At 37.5% G+C, this 13,721-nt stretch overlaps 3 protein-coding genes across 3 annotated transcripts; all 3 read right to left on the bottom strand.

Moving 5' to 3' along the window:
* Positions 1-2,980: 2,980 nt before the first annotated feature.
* Positions 2,981-4,567, bottom strand: LOC101299852 (pentatricopeptide repeat-containing protein At5g59600-like). Its single transcript, XM_004296294.1, has one exon. The coding sequence runs from the start codon at positions 4,565-4,567 to the stop codon at positions 2,981-2,983; it is 1,587 nt and encodes a 528-aa protein (XP_004296342.1).
* A 390-nt stretch (positions 4,568-4,957) lies between these two features.
* On the bottom strand, positions 4,958-7,673 carry LOC101299570 (G2/mitotic-specific cyclin-1-like). Its single transcript, XM_004296293.1, has 8 exons — positions 7,637-7,673; positions 6,836-7,026; positions 6,542-6,721; positions 6,315-6,443; positions 5,977-6,225; positions 5,728-5,889; positions 5,449-5,630; positions 4,958-5,352 (listed from the first exon to the last, which is right to left on the bottom strand). The coding sequence occupies exons 1-8, from the start codon at positions 7,671-7,673 to the stop codon at positions 5,211-5,213; spliced, it is 1,272 nt and encodes a 423-aa protein (XP_004296341.1). The 3' UTR covers positions 4,958-5,210.
* An 814-nt stretch (positions 7,674-8,487) lies between these two features.
* Positions 8,488-11,013, bottom strand: LOC101305923 (G-type lectin S-receptor-like serine/threonine-protein kinase RLK1-like). Its single transcript, XM_004295174.1, has one exon. The coding sequence runs from the start codon at positions 10,894-10,896 to the stop codon at positions 8,524-8,526; it is 2,373 nt and encodes a 790-aa protein (XP_004295222.1). The 5' UTR covers positions 10,897-11,013; the 3' UTR covers positions 8,488-8,523.
* Positions 11,014-13,721: the final 2,708 nt, after the last annotated feature.

Genomic DNA, 13,721 nt, shown 5'->3' with positions numbered 1-13,721 from the left:
CTGTGATGTGTGTATTGTAGGTTTGAATGTGTAACAAGCTTGAGACATGGAGGTGGTTTTGGTAATTGTGCCTTGGTTAAACTAGGTTTGAAAAGTCATATACTTGGCATCACTATTCTTCACTTGTAAAAAAATTGGGTTCTTTGAGTATATGGTATTGTCTTGTGAAATCTGTGTGCTTTACTGTTCACACTAGTAAAAATGTCAACAAGAAGATTGCTTTCTGTCTCCATGAGTGTAACCCAGCTACAACTATCAATTCGTGTTATTTTATAAGTAAAATTGTAAAAGAGTGGGATGTTAGATGAGCTAAGATTTGTCGGTTTTAATTTTAATTTTTTTTTTGTACAATTCTGCCGTTTTATTTTTAGATCGTCAAAATAACCGCCAAATTAATTATAACTCAAATAGATTGTTACGTTCATGAACAATATTTTACGAATGAAATTAATTATGCTCGAGCAATGAGAAATTTCAAGATCGTTTCATGTTACAATCAGAAAATAAGGAGAGTCATTTTAAACTCTTAAAAAACCACGCTAGTTTTCAAATAAAAATAAAAATTATTTAATGTAAAGAACTAAAAACAAAAGGGTTGCTCATTTCCTTTCTTTGTTCTGTTGTGCACCTTTGAAAATAGATCAATGGATTCCACAAGACTTTGCTTCTTTTTAGCAAGTAGAGAGGTGGCCATGTAACAAAGTAACAAACCTTATCTACTCGACTAAATTTGCCAAAGCCATCATCCCTAATTCTAAGCCTTCAACTTTGTCTTCAATAGCCGTTCTTCTAACTCATTTCAAGCCACATTTTATTATGCCCTCATGAAAAAAGAAGAAGGGATCCCAAGTTCCCAACGATTGGGATGTACCCAAAAGGCTCCATTTATAAAGATGATGACACTTAATTGGCCAACATAACTTGATCAAACGTTTCATAGAATATAATTTCTTTTTCATGACCCAAATGATTAAAATGGTAAAAACAGACGACTGATTTTGGTAAGAAAGCCAGAAAAGTAACCTTCTGCACTACAGGGACACATGTTCTTCAGGTCATTCTGATCAGCATAGTAGAAAAAGATCCTACCTTTCTTGGCCTGATTGTTTACAGAAGTTGATTCTCAACTATTAACTTGACTATGATAAAGCCAACCAAGAAAACGAGCCTAATTGATGGAAACTAGTAATGGAGGACAGCCAGGTGCATCTGTGACACTCCTCTCCTCTGCTTCATGATCATCCAAAGTCTAGATAAGAACACCACGTTTTAACAACGACAAGAAAAAAAAAGGCCAAAAATACTCCTTCCATTTCCTATTTAGGGGGTTTTCAAGAACAACGACAAGAAAAAACAGACAAAAAATACTCCTTCCATTTCCTATTTAGGGGGTTTTCAAAAGAAGCTTGAAAACCCTGAAATAGGGTGCAACAACAACTCACACCTTCACTCAAATTGGGGTGGGGTGCTTCATCCTCACTCAAAAAGGTGGGTGCAATGCAAATGTGAGAGTAAATAGTGGGGGTGTTTTTAAATTACCAAAAGAAAAAGAAAAAGAAAAATTGGGTGCTTCCATTTTTCACACACAACGGAATAGACTTGGTAGCAACAGAAATCCAATATCATATCATTGCTTCCCACATAAACTTAGAGCATTTGATGCATGTGGGACTTGGAAAGAAAACAAAATAACGCGTGGGGGCACATAAAGGTGGTCCAAGAAGTCCCCCATGACCCTCCAGGACATGGACAACAACCAGAGTCTTATGCAGGCATGGTTTCTTCTACTTCAAGATTGTGTCTTTAGCCAATGCAATTATTGGGAGAGTGGGTGAATTTAGGACTCTTTTCAATGGTTAGGTTATGACCCTTTTAATTTCCTAGCTTTTAATTTCAATTCATGGACTCAATTGAGCTTTCTTCACAAGCATCTGACCCTAACTGCACTTTGAACAAAGTAGTAAATACTTCAGCAAGACATGTAACTCCCAAGCTATATATCCATGATCAAAGTAGACAATGCTAAGATGATAGATCGACTAAAAGACAAGTGTTTCAGGAGAAAGTGTGAGGTATGATCTATGAAGATAACTCAGCATTAGGAAGAAGCTGAGAGAAGAGCTCATTTGCTTCTTAACAAGTTTACTAATCACTCATTCCACACGGCTGAAGGATCCAATAGTTAATTCTTCTTTTCTTTACTCAATGCTGAAGCTTCAAGAGTGTTTGTATGGACTTTCTTATGTCATAGTTGGAGGGTTACAGATTTCTGAACAAGGAGAAACTTTCACTTTTTCTTGAAAAATGGATAACTACAGCATGTTGCCAACTTGTTTTGAAACAACAGTGACTTCAAGCCTAAAAGGTTATAATTCGTGATGTAACTATATACCAGGGAGTTTCAAGAATGATAAAAACTAAGGAAAGAAAGCGAGTGGTACCAACATTTGAAGCTGTTAAGTGTTAACCTGCAGTTCCAGTTGAAGCAGTACCTCAATTTGTTCAACCATCAACTCCAGCAGTTCTATCTCTCATCTTAATGACTCCATCATTCTGTTGTCTGCATAAGACGAAGGAGAACTGAACTCAACAATCAGATGGGAATATGAGGAGCATGAAAAAGAAAGGGTATCAAAAAACTCAACCAATAAGCATGTAGATTATGAATCTCTATTATCTATCTTCTGTAAAGTATATATGCCCATTTCGGAATCAGGAAACAGAAATAAATACATCAGAAGTTTGCTATTTGTGGTCAAATATTTGATCTTTCCATTATATGACATTATGACTAATAGCTCATGCTCTATATTGAAAGTCGAATGGCTGGACATACAAAAAAGTTGGGAATCTCAATTGAGCTGTACTGGAGATGTCTAGTGAGAAGCTGGAACTTACTGAACTGATTGTATCATATTAGAGGCCAACAAGGACATTTTGTTGATGCCTTTTCCAACTTCCACTGCAACAAGCTTTCCTTTTAGTCAAGCCAACTAAATCCAGGTTTCTTAAGGACCTTCCTCTGCTTCATCACCTTCCTTACATACTCAACTTCTTCCCACTCTCCATCAGCAGCATAGATATTTGAAAGTGTTACAAAACCTCCAGGTCTCTTTAACTCCATTTTTAGAATATCATCAGCCATCAATTTAGCAAGATCTCTCCTTTCATGGACTTTACACCCGTTGAAAAAAGCTCCAATCATGGATTCGGTGACATTTATTGGAATGGACTTTACAAACTCGTAAGCTTCTACCATCTTCCCTGAACGGCACAAGAGATCAACAACACACCCATAATGTTCTTTACACACCACAATTCCATGGCTCTCTTTCATGGACCTGAATATCTCTAAACCCTTTTCTACAGAACCACTATGGCTGCATGCAGAAAGTACAGAAGTTAAAGTCACTACAGTAGCCTGAACTCCTTCCTCTTGCATTCTATCGAAAAGCTCTACCGCAGAATCAACCAGACCATGCTTACCATAACATCCAATCATTGCATTCCACGACGCAACATTGTTTACAGGAGTCCAGTCAAATACACTTCGAGCATTTTTAACACTGCCACATTTCGAGTACATGTCAATAAGAGCACTAGCAACAAAGACATTGATGTCAAACCCCATCCTAAATATCAATCCATGAATCTCTCTCCCTCTTTCAACTGAACCAATCAATCCACAAGCTGGGAGCAAACCTGTGATAGTGACCAGGTTGGGTTTAACTCCAGACACTAACATAGCACTGAAAAACTTAAAGGCTTCACCTGCCTCCTGGCTTTGGGTAAAACCTGAAATTATTGCATTCCATGTAACCAAATCAGGAACAAACCCTTCTTTAGTCATCCTAGATAGCAGCACATATACTCGATTGCTATCTCCACTCCGAGCATACCCGGCTATCACTGCATTCCAAGTGAAATCATTCGGTTCCAACCCCTCTAACTTCATCCTCTCAAACAACATTGCCCCTTGATCAGTCCTTCCCACATTACAATACCCACATATCATAGATGTCCAAGAAGCTACATCTCTTTCATGCATTCGATCAAAAACTCTATGACCATAACACAAGCTTCCACATTTGCAATACATATCAACCAATGTATTCCCCAAAGCAACATCCTTTTCGAACCCCATCTTATACACCACAGCATGAACTTCCTTCCCCTTATTCAAATCCATCAAACCAACACAAACCTTAAGCATCACAGGAAAACTGAACTTATTCCCAACCATTCCCATCTCTTGCATCAAAGAAAAGTACCCAATTGCTTGCTCAAACCACCCATTAAACGCCGAAGCCAAAACCATCCAATTCAATGAGAACACATTTGGGTTGGGAATTTCATCAAACACCTTCCGTGCAGAACTCACATCCCCACAACTTGCGTACATGCCAACAAGCTTGGAGCTCATAGATAACAAGTTCATGTCAAACCCAGTTAATAACAACACTGCATGGACTTGCTTCCCTTGTCTCAAAGTCTTTGCTTTCAGGCATTTCTGCAAGCAATAAGCAAAATGGTCTGGGGAGAACTTGAACACTGAAAAAGACTTCATTGTTTGAGAATGTATAAATGACTCAAACCCATGATTTTATGTGGTCTAGTGTATATGAGATCTTGAAATATATGTATAAAGTATAAAAGATTTGAACTTGGTGTGTTCAGCTCAAGCAAAGAGCAAAATGGTCTGGGCAGAACTTACACAATGAGAGTATCTTCATTATTTGAAAATTTGAGTAGTGTTGTCTTACTACGGTTTTGGGTTTACTTAATCTCGATGAGTTAAATTATTGAGTAATTTTGAAACATCTAAAGTGTACAGTAATTTTAAAATCTTAATCTCTACATAATTATTGATAGATCAACAATTATATAGAGAACAGAAACCAATCTATCAGCAATAAAGACAAGTAGAGATGAACAATATGTAACAATCTATATTACTGAGGAGGCAAATTATCAGTTTCCAAACCAAAATCTTCTTGTACACCCCAAACACTATACAACAAAACAGGGATGCTCTCATTTCCCATAAGAGTATACCAATCTAGAGTTCAATATAGACACTGGTATAGAAGATAAAGGGTTTCAAGACCTTCTTGACCCAATCTTAGAATGGAAAACCACCACTAGCATATCATATATTCAGGTGGGTGTATTGTCTACAAAAATTAAACCACTGCTCAAAGAGACATCCTTCATGAAGATGAATGGAAACTTCTGGCAGGAGTGCGACCAGCAACAGCACCATATTGAGGTTTTGAGTATTTCCGGTAAACAGCTTTAAGATCACTTTCAGCAGCCTTGCAGTGAAAGCCAACCAAGGCCTTGGCACATTCCCTTTTGTAAGATGAAAAACACAACCCAACTTAGCAAGTTGTAACTGATATTCAAGTAGGTAACCTGGTATATATACTTTGTAGAAGGCATTATTACCTCAACTGTTCTTCAGAGTAGCCAGTGTGGTGCTTCAGAGTTTCAGTCCAGAAAGTCTTCTTGTTGAGGGTACAACGGGCAGCATAGACGGCTGCAGCAGCTATCATGGATGGGGAGTACCGTATGGTTGTTTGATAATCCAAGGCTCCAAGTTCAGCTAGAAAGAAAACCATATGCCTCATCTGCATTACAAGGATGAGAAAAGCATGTTAGCATTCATTGCTTTACCTAAAATGGAGTTGAAAGTATGGTTATAAGTGTATCTAGCAAACTGAGTACCTCATCATCAGGTGCAATGGATGCTTTGATATATCTAGCAAGAAAGACATAAGGTGTAGGAACTGTCAAATACCACCCCAACTTCTCCAAGATCGCTTTCTCCATTGCACGAATCTGACTGCCTGTATAGGTTTTGTCTGATAAGCACACAAAATCCTGAACCTGCATATTTGACACCATTTCATATAAGTATGACGTTCAGTATCAGTGTCAATGAATTTTAATTTAAAACAAGTGAAGAACCAGTACCGGTGGAGCCCAAACTTCCTCATACTTCGATGCTATCACCATAGAACTGATGCCAACTAGCTGAAGTTCCTTCCTACTTACCATCCTCCTTGAAAGGAATCGGTCAGTTATATTCACGGTGAGGTAGAATGTTTCAGGCGTTAGATCAAATTTCCTGTGAACATCTATCAACCAGTCTACAAGGATAGCCCTCATCTTCGAATTAAGATCTGGCTGTTTGTCCATGTAATCTCCAACTTGGCTGTTCTCCTGCACATGTATTTTTCATTTGTCTGAAAATGCATACAAGAAGCCTAAAGGGAAAAATGTGGATTGGGGGAAAAGGACAAGAGGTTTACCTCATCAAGTTTGTAAAACTTGTACAATTCATCAACGTACTCAACACCTGCTAGTTCATCATTGACATCAGCTGCGTCAAAATCCACAATCTGCTCTTTTGGTTTGTTGGCGACTCCACAAGCCATAGCCTGCAGAGAACAAAATTTTAATACCCCAACAAATAAACAGAAGCAGTACTGTGAAATCATATGTTTAGAATTCAATAAGAACTAATCTCTAAACTCACCTTGCTTCGAGCTGTTAGTGTTGAAGTGAAAGCCTTGACATCCTTCCTTGGACCTTGTACTGGCTTGCTTATATTGACAAGCTTCTCCTTCTCTTTATCAGTTGCCTTCTCAGTAACATTCCTTGTAGGGGCGCATTTTCTATTTTGAGCTGCCTGGTCTACAACACCGAGCACTTTTTTCTACAAATTTACCAAAGTCCAAAATGCAATAAAGTTTCAGAATCAACTCCAAGTTTTGAAAGCTAAAACTTCATATGAGATTAGTGTTGAAAAGAAGTTGTCAAGGGCTATTACCACATTGTTCTTTTTGTCATCATTTGATAACAGTTGGGCATGAAATCTCCTTGTCAGGGGGCGATTAATCTGAAGAGGGGGCTTCCCTTTGATTTCGACCCGAGTCACCTGACCTGCCTGAACATTTGTCCTATCACTAAGAGCTACTCGCTGGTTCCTTCTTGGTGCTTCTCCATGGACTTTACCATCCCCTTCAAGAAACACAAGCATCAGTAATACAATCAAATTCAAATTTCTGTACAGAACTACATGAAGTGCATCGAAGTCTCAAACACAAGAAGAACAAGTAGTACATCAAATATGATAAAACCTGGTTGGTTAATCAACCCACAAAAGAATCACAACAAGAATTATGCAAAGAGGTAAACTTGTACAGATAAGTGTAAACCCAGAAACCCAAGATTCTAAATTTATATAAAGAAAAAGGCAGAGACCCAGAAACCCATGAATCAAAAATCCACAAACACAGAAACATACAGATAATTAAGAGTAAACCCAGAAAGGCAAGATTCTAAAAAGGTAGAGACCCAAAAATCTAAAACAGGGAAAGAACAGAGTACCCAATTCAAATCACAACCAATACAAACAATCAGATGTTCATACACACAATTAAACGTACCAACATCAAAAACCACATTCAAAACCAATCCCAATATAACAATCACATATAAATCCTAAAACCCAAGAAGTAGATCAGTCCAAAAACCGTAGAAACTCATGCAAAACCCAAAATTGAAACCAAATTCACAAAACCCAGAAAGATTTACGAAACTTAAAATCGATGAAAATCTTGATGAATACCTCTGGGTTGTGGAGGAACAACTGCTCTGGTGTCCATGATCAAATCTTGATGAAAAGGACGAGAAATCCTTGTGGGTTTTTGCCTTCAAGACCTGACTCGTCCAAAGCTTCTTGCTTTTTCTCTCTTTCCTCTCTTCTCTTTTTTCTCTGATTTGCTCTGCCTTTTGAGTTTTGGAAGGGAAAAAATGAGCAGAGGGTTTATATTTGAAGCTGATGAACCGACATTCGCCCCCAACGGTCCTTAGTTTTGGAAAATGAAATTTTTGTTTCAAAATTCAAAAGGTGTTAGAGAGTTGAGGCGTAATTGGATAAAGTTTCCTTTTTCTCTCCCTAGTATGTGCGAGAAAAATGTGAAGTGCCAAAACTCTAATCACTTACCTAAATAACATATGATTTTGCAATAATAGAAAATGATTTAGGTAAAAGATTTGATTAACTCGTTTACCAAAAATGTATATGTGACTAATTAACAGTTTAACACTTAACTGTTCAATAAGCACTTGATGTATTTTTGAATTTTTTGAATAAGCACTACACTCTAAACTACGCCAAATCAAATGATTCTTCCATCAGAGCTTTAGTGACTGGAGCATGCATGTTGGTGATTAACATGTTTTGCTTGATCTTGTATGATTCTAAATGTGTTTGTGACTTGTAATTTTACTTTTGTGGTTGTAGACAACATATACTTCCATCAGTTGCACTTGACATTGTTCCCTAGTACTCATATAAGTACGTACAGGAATATTAAAGAGAAAATTATATCACTTTCAATCCTAAAACTATTATACATGCATTATAAAACTATTGTACATGCATTACAAATCATTATTGTTAAAATTTGAAATCACTAACTAATGTTCAAGGTCTAACAGTATGGAGCTTGTTTAAGAAGATGGATCTGGTGGAATTGAGACTTCAACAATTCCTTCAAGCGTCTGAATGGTTTCCTTCATGGTAGGTCTGAGTGATGGATCTTCCTGAATGCACCACATTGCGATCATCACGTACTTCTCCATCATCTTGATGTCTTCCATTTCCTCATCATTTCTGTCCAACAACAGATGTAGTTTCTTTTGCTTATAGCAGTCATAAGCCCAGTCAGCAAGTATTATTTGATCTTCATCTTCTACTTCTTCGTCGAATTTCTTCCTGCAGCAAATGATCTCTAACAACAAAATACCAAAGCTGTAGACATCCACCTTTGGTGTGATAGGTGAGTTCTTGAACCATTCGGGTGCCACATACCCTTTTGTTCCCCTAATTCCTGTAATAGTTCGAGTCTGGTCCAATCTCAAAAGCTTGGCTAATCCAAAATCGGAGATTCTTGCTGTGAATGAGTCGTCTAGGAGAATGTTTTGAGGCTTAATGTCACAATGTACAATTTGGCTGCTGCACTCCTCATGCAAATACAAGAGCCCTTTAGAAACTCCTAATGCAATTTGCCTTCTTTGGAACCAATTTGGCCTTGCCTCTCCGAAAAGGAAGCTTGCTAGACTACCATTGCTCATAAACTCATACACAAGAACTCGGTGCTGCCCCTCGTTACAATATCCAAGTAGTTGGACTAAATTCCTATGATTTGTTCTCCCAATTGCTCTCACTTCAGCGTTGAATTCCAAATCACTTTCTCCAACCTTCGGGTATAAAATCTTGACAGCAACACATTTTCCCCTGTCACATGCTAAAACTCCTTTGTAAACTGTCGCAGAAGCACCGCGGCCTAGTTCTTCCTTGAACTCATCTGTAGCTTCTTTTAGCTCCTCATAAGTGAAATACTTCAAGTTCATGCCTTGGAAATGTTGAACAGCCACAGTTCTTCTAGAATGCATTTGAGAAATAACCACATATATTACCAGAGCTAAGATGATGTTCAGAATCCCCATGCTACTAAGGAGCACTGATCCAACAATGATCAAAGTGGAATCATGTTTCTTTTTTGAATTGGCTCCTTTCAAAGTAGAATTGCCTTTCCTTATTTTGAAAAGAGCTTTTGCCGGGACACTAGAATCAATCATCCCATTCGAAAAGGGGAGTCGCTTCTTCCAACACTGTTGGCCGTCATTGAAAATGGCAACAGCACAAAAGCAATCCTCTAGGCAACTCTGCCTGCACCAATCCTCAGACACTGGTTGAAAAAGCTCATAATCATGAAGAGGCATATTAGTGTGCTGCCTCACCTCAAAGTGGAAATCATCCTCCGGTGCTGGGGCATCTCCAGCATCGCAGCTTTGTGGAACAAAGTCCTGTTTGCATCCTTTGAGCTTATCATCTGGATCAATAAAACTGTAACCAGGTGGACATTGACAAGTTGGTAATTCATCAGCAAACTCACACAAGCTGTTGAACCCACACGCGCCGCCTCCTTTATCTTCAACAATTCTCAAGCAAATATTTTCTGGTATGAAAGAGGCAGTAGACCAACTTCCCCCACCTGTGCTGTTACTTTTAGGGTAAATATAGTGCCTCAAAACTCCATCATGGTCGAGGGTAGCTCGCTGGTAGAACTCTTGGATTGCAACAATGTTGTTGGCTGGTGCTATCGTATTCAGCATGGTCCCATTCTCGGTTGTAAGGTAAATATTACCAGACTGATTGAAGAAGAGTTGAAATCCAATTTCTTTATTATGGGCATCTGACTGGGATGACCAATATGCGGAATTGGGAGAATTTTGAGGGAAATGTGTTGTGTAGAACACGAGATTTCCATCAGGTTGTAGTGAAAACATGAATCTACCTGTGGAGTAATTTGTCTCGGTGTAGCGAGCATAGAGTATGCCAGCTTGGTTTAGCCTCTGTGTGGGAAGCATTGTGTCGGTTGGATGATCAAAACTCTCCCATAAGTAGGTGGAGTTTCGGTTAGCAAGCACAAAATTTCCGGTGTCGAGCATGGCTGCATAGGAAACTCCGGCACTAGAAGAATTGGTCGACCATATTTGATTGCCCTTTGTATCATTGAGCACAAATTGGCCATCACTGGTGAGCTCAACTTTTGATCCTTGTGGCACAAGTCTGTCCCTATTGGCTGACCACACAATAGTGTTCTCTGGTATATTATCGAACCAGATGGCTAGTAAGAAACCATCTTCCACAATCTGTTGAAAACCAAAAGCAAACTCACCAGATGGGGATGGCCAGGATGAATTCTCGTCCTTTTTCGCAGTGAGGGATAAGCCTAGTGATATGTTTTGAGCCATGGTGGAACAAGGAAGGAGCGCAAGAACAAGGAAGCAAAGAAGGTAAGGAAGATCGAAAGCCATTGTTTTCTATCAAGTTGATCAAAACTTGACAGAAACTCGTACACACACATACATACAGAAGCTAGAGGAAAAAGAAGCAAGTATCTGGCTACAAATTTGATCAAGCTAGTCTATGTTGAAACTCTTACATAGTTGAAGACAAAGACTTTTCATGAGCTTTTAATTAAATTGTTCTTAGGAAGAGTACTCGACCTGGTCATCAACAATATATGAGCTCATCATCAATGACGAAATTAATAAATCTAAGCATGCAAGTTTACACTGGGCCGGCATGCTTGACCAATATGCAATATTGTTGAGAAATCATTTTCAAAGTTATATATATACAAGTAATACAACTACTTGGAAGCTGCATCATTCTTTGAAATAGTCATTCAAGGCTTTACTTGGTGCATACAGAATTTGAAGACACTTGTCAATTGTGATGGAAACATTATGTAAGACGAAAATTCTAAGAGGAAGGAAGTTCATATGAAAATGATCGATATCATGCATCTTCGAGCTAACTTCCATATATTCTCTACGAGTTCTTTGTTTGTACGTATGACACTTACAAAGAAAGTCTACATTCCAATTAAGTATATATGACTTAATCGTGATCAACCATGCAGTCTGCAAAGAAACGTCTCAAGACAAATGGGCAGCGCAGTGGCCTGCCGTGCTCTCTCTGCCTTGTACTGTTCCTCGAGTGTTGCTATATATGACCGGTTTGCTTATTGAAACATATACCGATGGGTCTTAGGTGTCAAAATGTTCAAGACACACTACTAGGAAAAAAGGCTTAAGAGACGAAATTTTTTAAATTCGTTGCTTAAGTAACCACTTAAGAGACAAAATTATTTTTCGTCTCTTAAGTAAGCACTTATGAGACGAAACTGGTTTTCTTTCTTAAGTGAGTACTTAAGCGAAGAAATTGAAAAAAATCGTCTCTTAAGTGAGCACTTATGAGACGAAACTGGATTCCTCTCTTAAGTGAGTACTTAAACGACAAAATTGAAAAATTTCGTCTCTTAAGTGAGAACTTATGAGACGAAACTGGATTCCTCTCTTAAGTCAGTTAAGTGAGTACTTTCAATTTCGTCTCTTAAGTGATCAGTTACGAGACGAAATGGTTTAACTTAAGCGATGAATTTTTTTAGGGGTGGGCATGGGACGGGATGAGACGGGATATAGCTAATCCCACGGCCCGTCCCGAGTATTAAAACGGGACGGGACGGGACAGATTTTGCGTTTTTAAGATTTTATCCCACCCGGGCCCTATCCCGGTTGGGACGGGACGGGATGAGACGGGACGAGCCCAATCCCGGATTAAAAAAGTTGAAAATAAATTTGTAAGTAAAAGAAAGAGTTTCATAGTTTTATAGTGTTCTTTACTCTATTAAGTATTAACAAGTACTTGTAACATATTTATAAGTACAACACAGTGTAATAAAAAAGTTTATACTGCTTACTTTCTCTAAACATGTCATCACTACTATGGTGCAAGAAGAGAGTTTACAACAATCAACAAATTAAAATATTAAACATCGCTATTATTGAATTGGAGAAAACTTATTAACTTAAGAAACAAAGAGCTAAGATCAAAACACTTAAATAAAAGCTTCAAATCACATTTAATTAATAAAAAATCAATTATTAAAATAGTCGGGACGGGACGGGCCTAAACGGGACTTGAATTATCCGTCCCATGTCCCGTCCCGTTGTATAAGGATGGGACGGGACGGGACGGGACGAGCCTAGCGTTTTGAGATTTAAATCCCGTCCCGTCCCGGAAAATTTCGGGACGAGACCAGTACGGGTTCAGGATTACGGGATTTTATGCCCACCCCTAAATTTTTTCATAATTATATAAAAATGAAAAATTTATTAAATAATTATATAAAAATAAAAATTATTAAATATTAAGGATTTCCTACATACCACTTAATGAAGTCCACATACAAAAGTAAAACATTTTTTCGTGAAAGTTCATTAACTCATCTTGTATAAATTTTAGAAGCACGATGAATATTAAAAAAAAGTGCTGCTTCCATTTAACTTAATTATATATAAAAAAATCATATTTTAAAGTTAATTTTCAATTCATATTTAAGTTAATTTTTTAAAATATATGTAAATGAATATTTAAGACTAATTAAGTTAATTTTTAGTAGGTTAGATACAAGTGTAATCTTTGTGAACCGACCATACAAATGAAGCAAATTTTCAAAAATATTGTGAAATATGATGTGATCGGTATAGCTAAATATGGTTAGGTTTAAAAATTCATGTATTTTTGGTAACGTTTAGGTTCCGATAAAAGTGGTTAACCCTATTTAAACTTATGTTTCCCTATGAGGAGTCCTATTGTCAGGAGGTAAACGTCCCAAAATTTTTACATATGTGGTTACATCTCATTCATGTGCGAATGTGTGTGTGGAAGAATCAACAAAACTAGGCCACTTAGGGATATGTAATAGCGTTTTCGTATGATATATGACGTTGATTTAGGGTTGATCGCGTTTGTCGAGACCCAAATATTATCGAAAATAAGTGAATTTTCTACCATATGTGTATTTTACTATGCTGATCATATCTTATTTGATGATATTTTTGGAAATTTTATTTTTATTTATTGGAATCATAACGTGCCTAATAAAGTAGTATAACTTTTTTTTTTTTTGGTCGAAAGTATAACTTGTTTTGTAAGTTATATGGAAGTGTACATATGTGTAAACCAACTATACAAATAAAACTAAATTTTTAAAAATCTTGTGAAATAAGATGTGATTGGTATAGTGAAATACGACTAAAGTTAAAAAATCAAATATTTCCGGTATCGTTTA

Source organism: Fragaria vesca, linkage group LG3, assembly GCF_000184155.1.
Source record: "Fragaria vesca subsp. vesca linkage group LG3, FraVesHawaii_1.0, whole genome shotgun sequence".
Lineage (NCBI taxonomy): Eukaryota > Viridiplantae > Streptophyta > Magnoliopsida > Rosales > Rosaceae > Fragaria > Fragaria vesca.
This window is presented reverse-complemented; position numbering and strand designations above follow the sequence as displayed.

Excerpts from the sequence above, each read along its gene's own strand:
- LOC101299852 (XM_004296294.1), bottom strand. The coding sequence starts at position 4,567 with ATGAAGTCTTTTTCAGTGTTCAAGTTCTCCCCAGACCATTTTGCTTAT.
- LOC101299570 (XM_004296293.1), bottom strand. The coding sequence starts at position 7,673 with ATGGACACCAGAGCAGTTGTTCCTCCACAACCCAGAG. Across the intron at positions 5,890-5,976 it reads AGGAAGTTTGGGCTCCACCG|GTTCAGGATTTTGTGTGCTT; the intron begins GTACTGGTTCTT and ends TCAAATATGCAG. Across the intron at positions 5,631-5,727 it reads CCATTGCACCTGATGATGAG|ATGAGGCATATGGTTTTCTT; the intron begins GTACTCAGTTTG and ends CTTGTAATGCAG.
- LOC101305923 (XM_004295174.1), bottom strand. The coding sequence starts at position 10,896 with ATGGCTTTCGATCTTCCTTACCTTCTTTGCTTCCTTGTTCTTGCGCTC.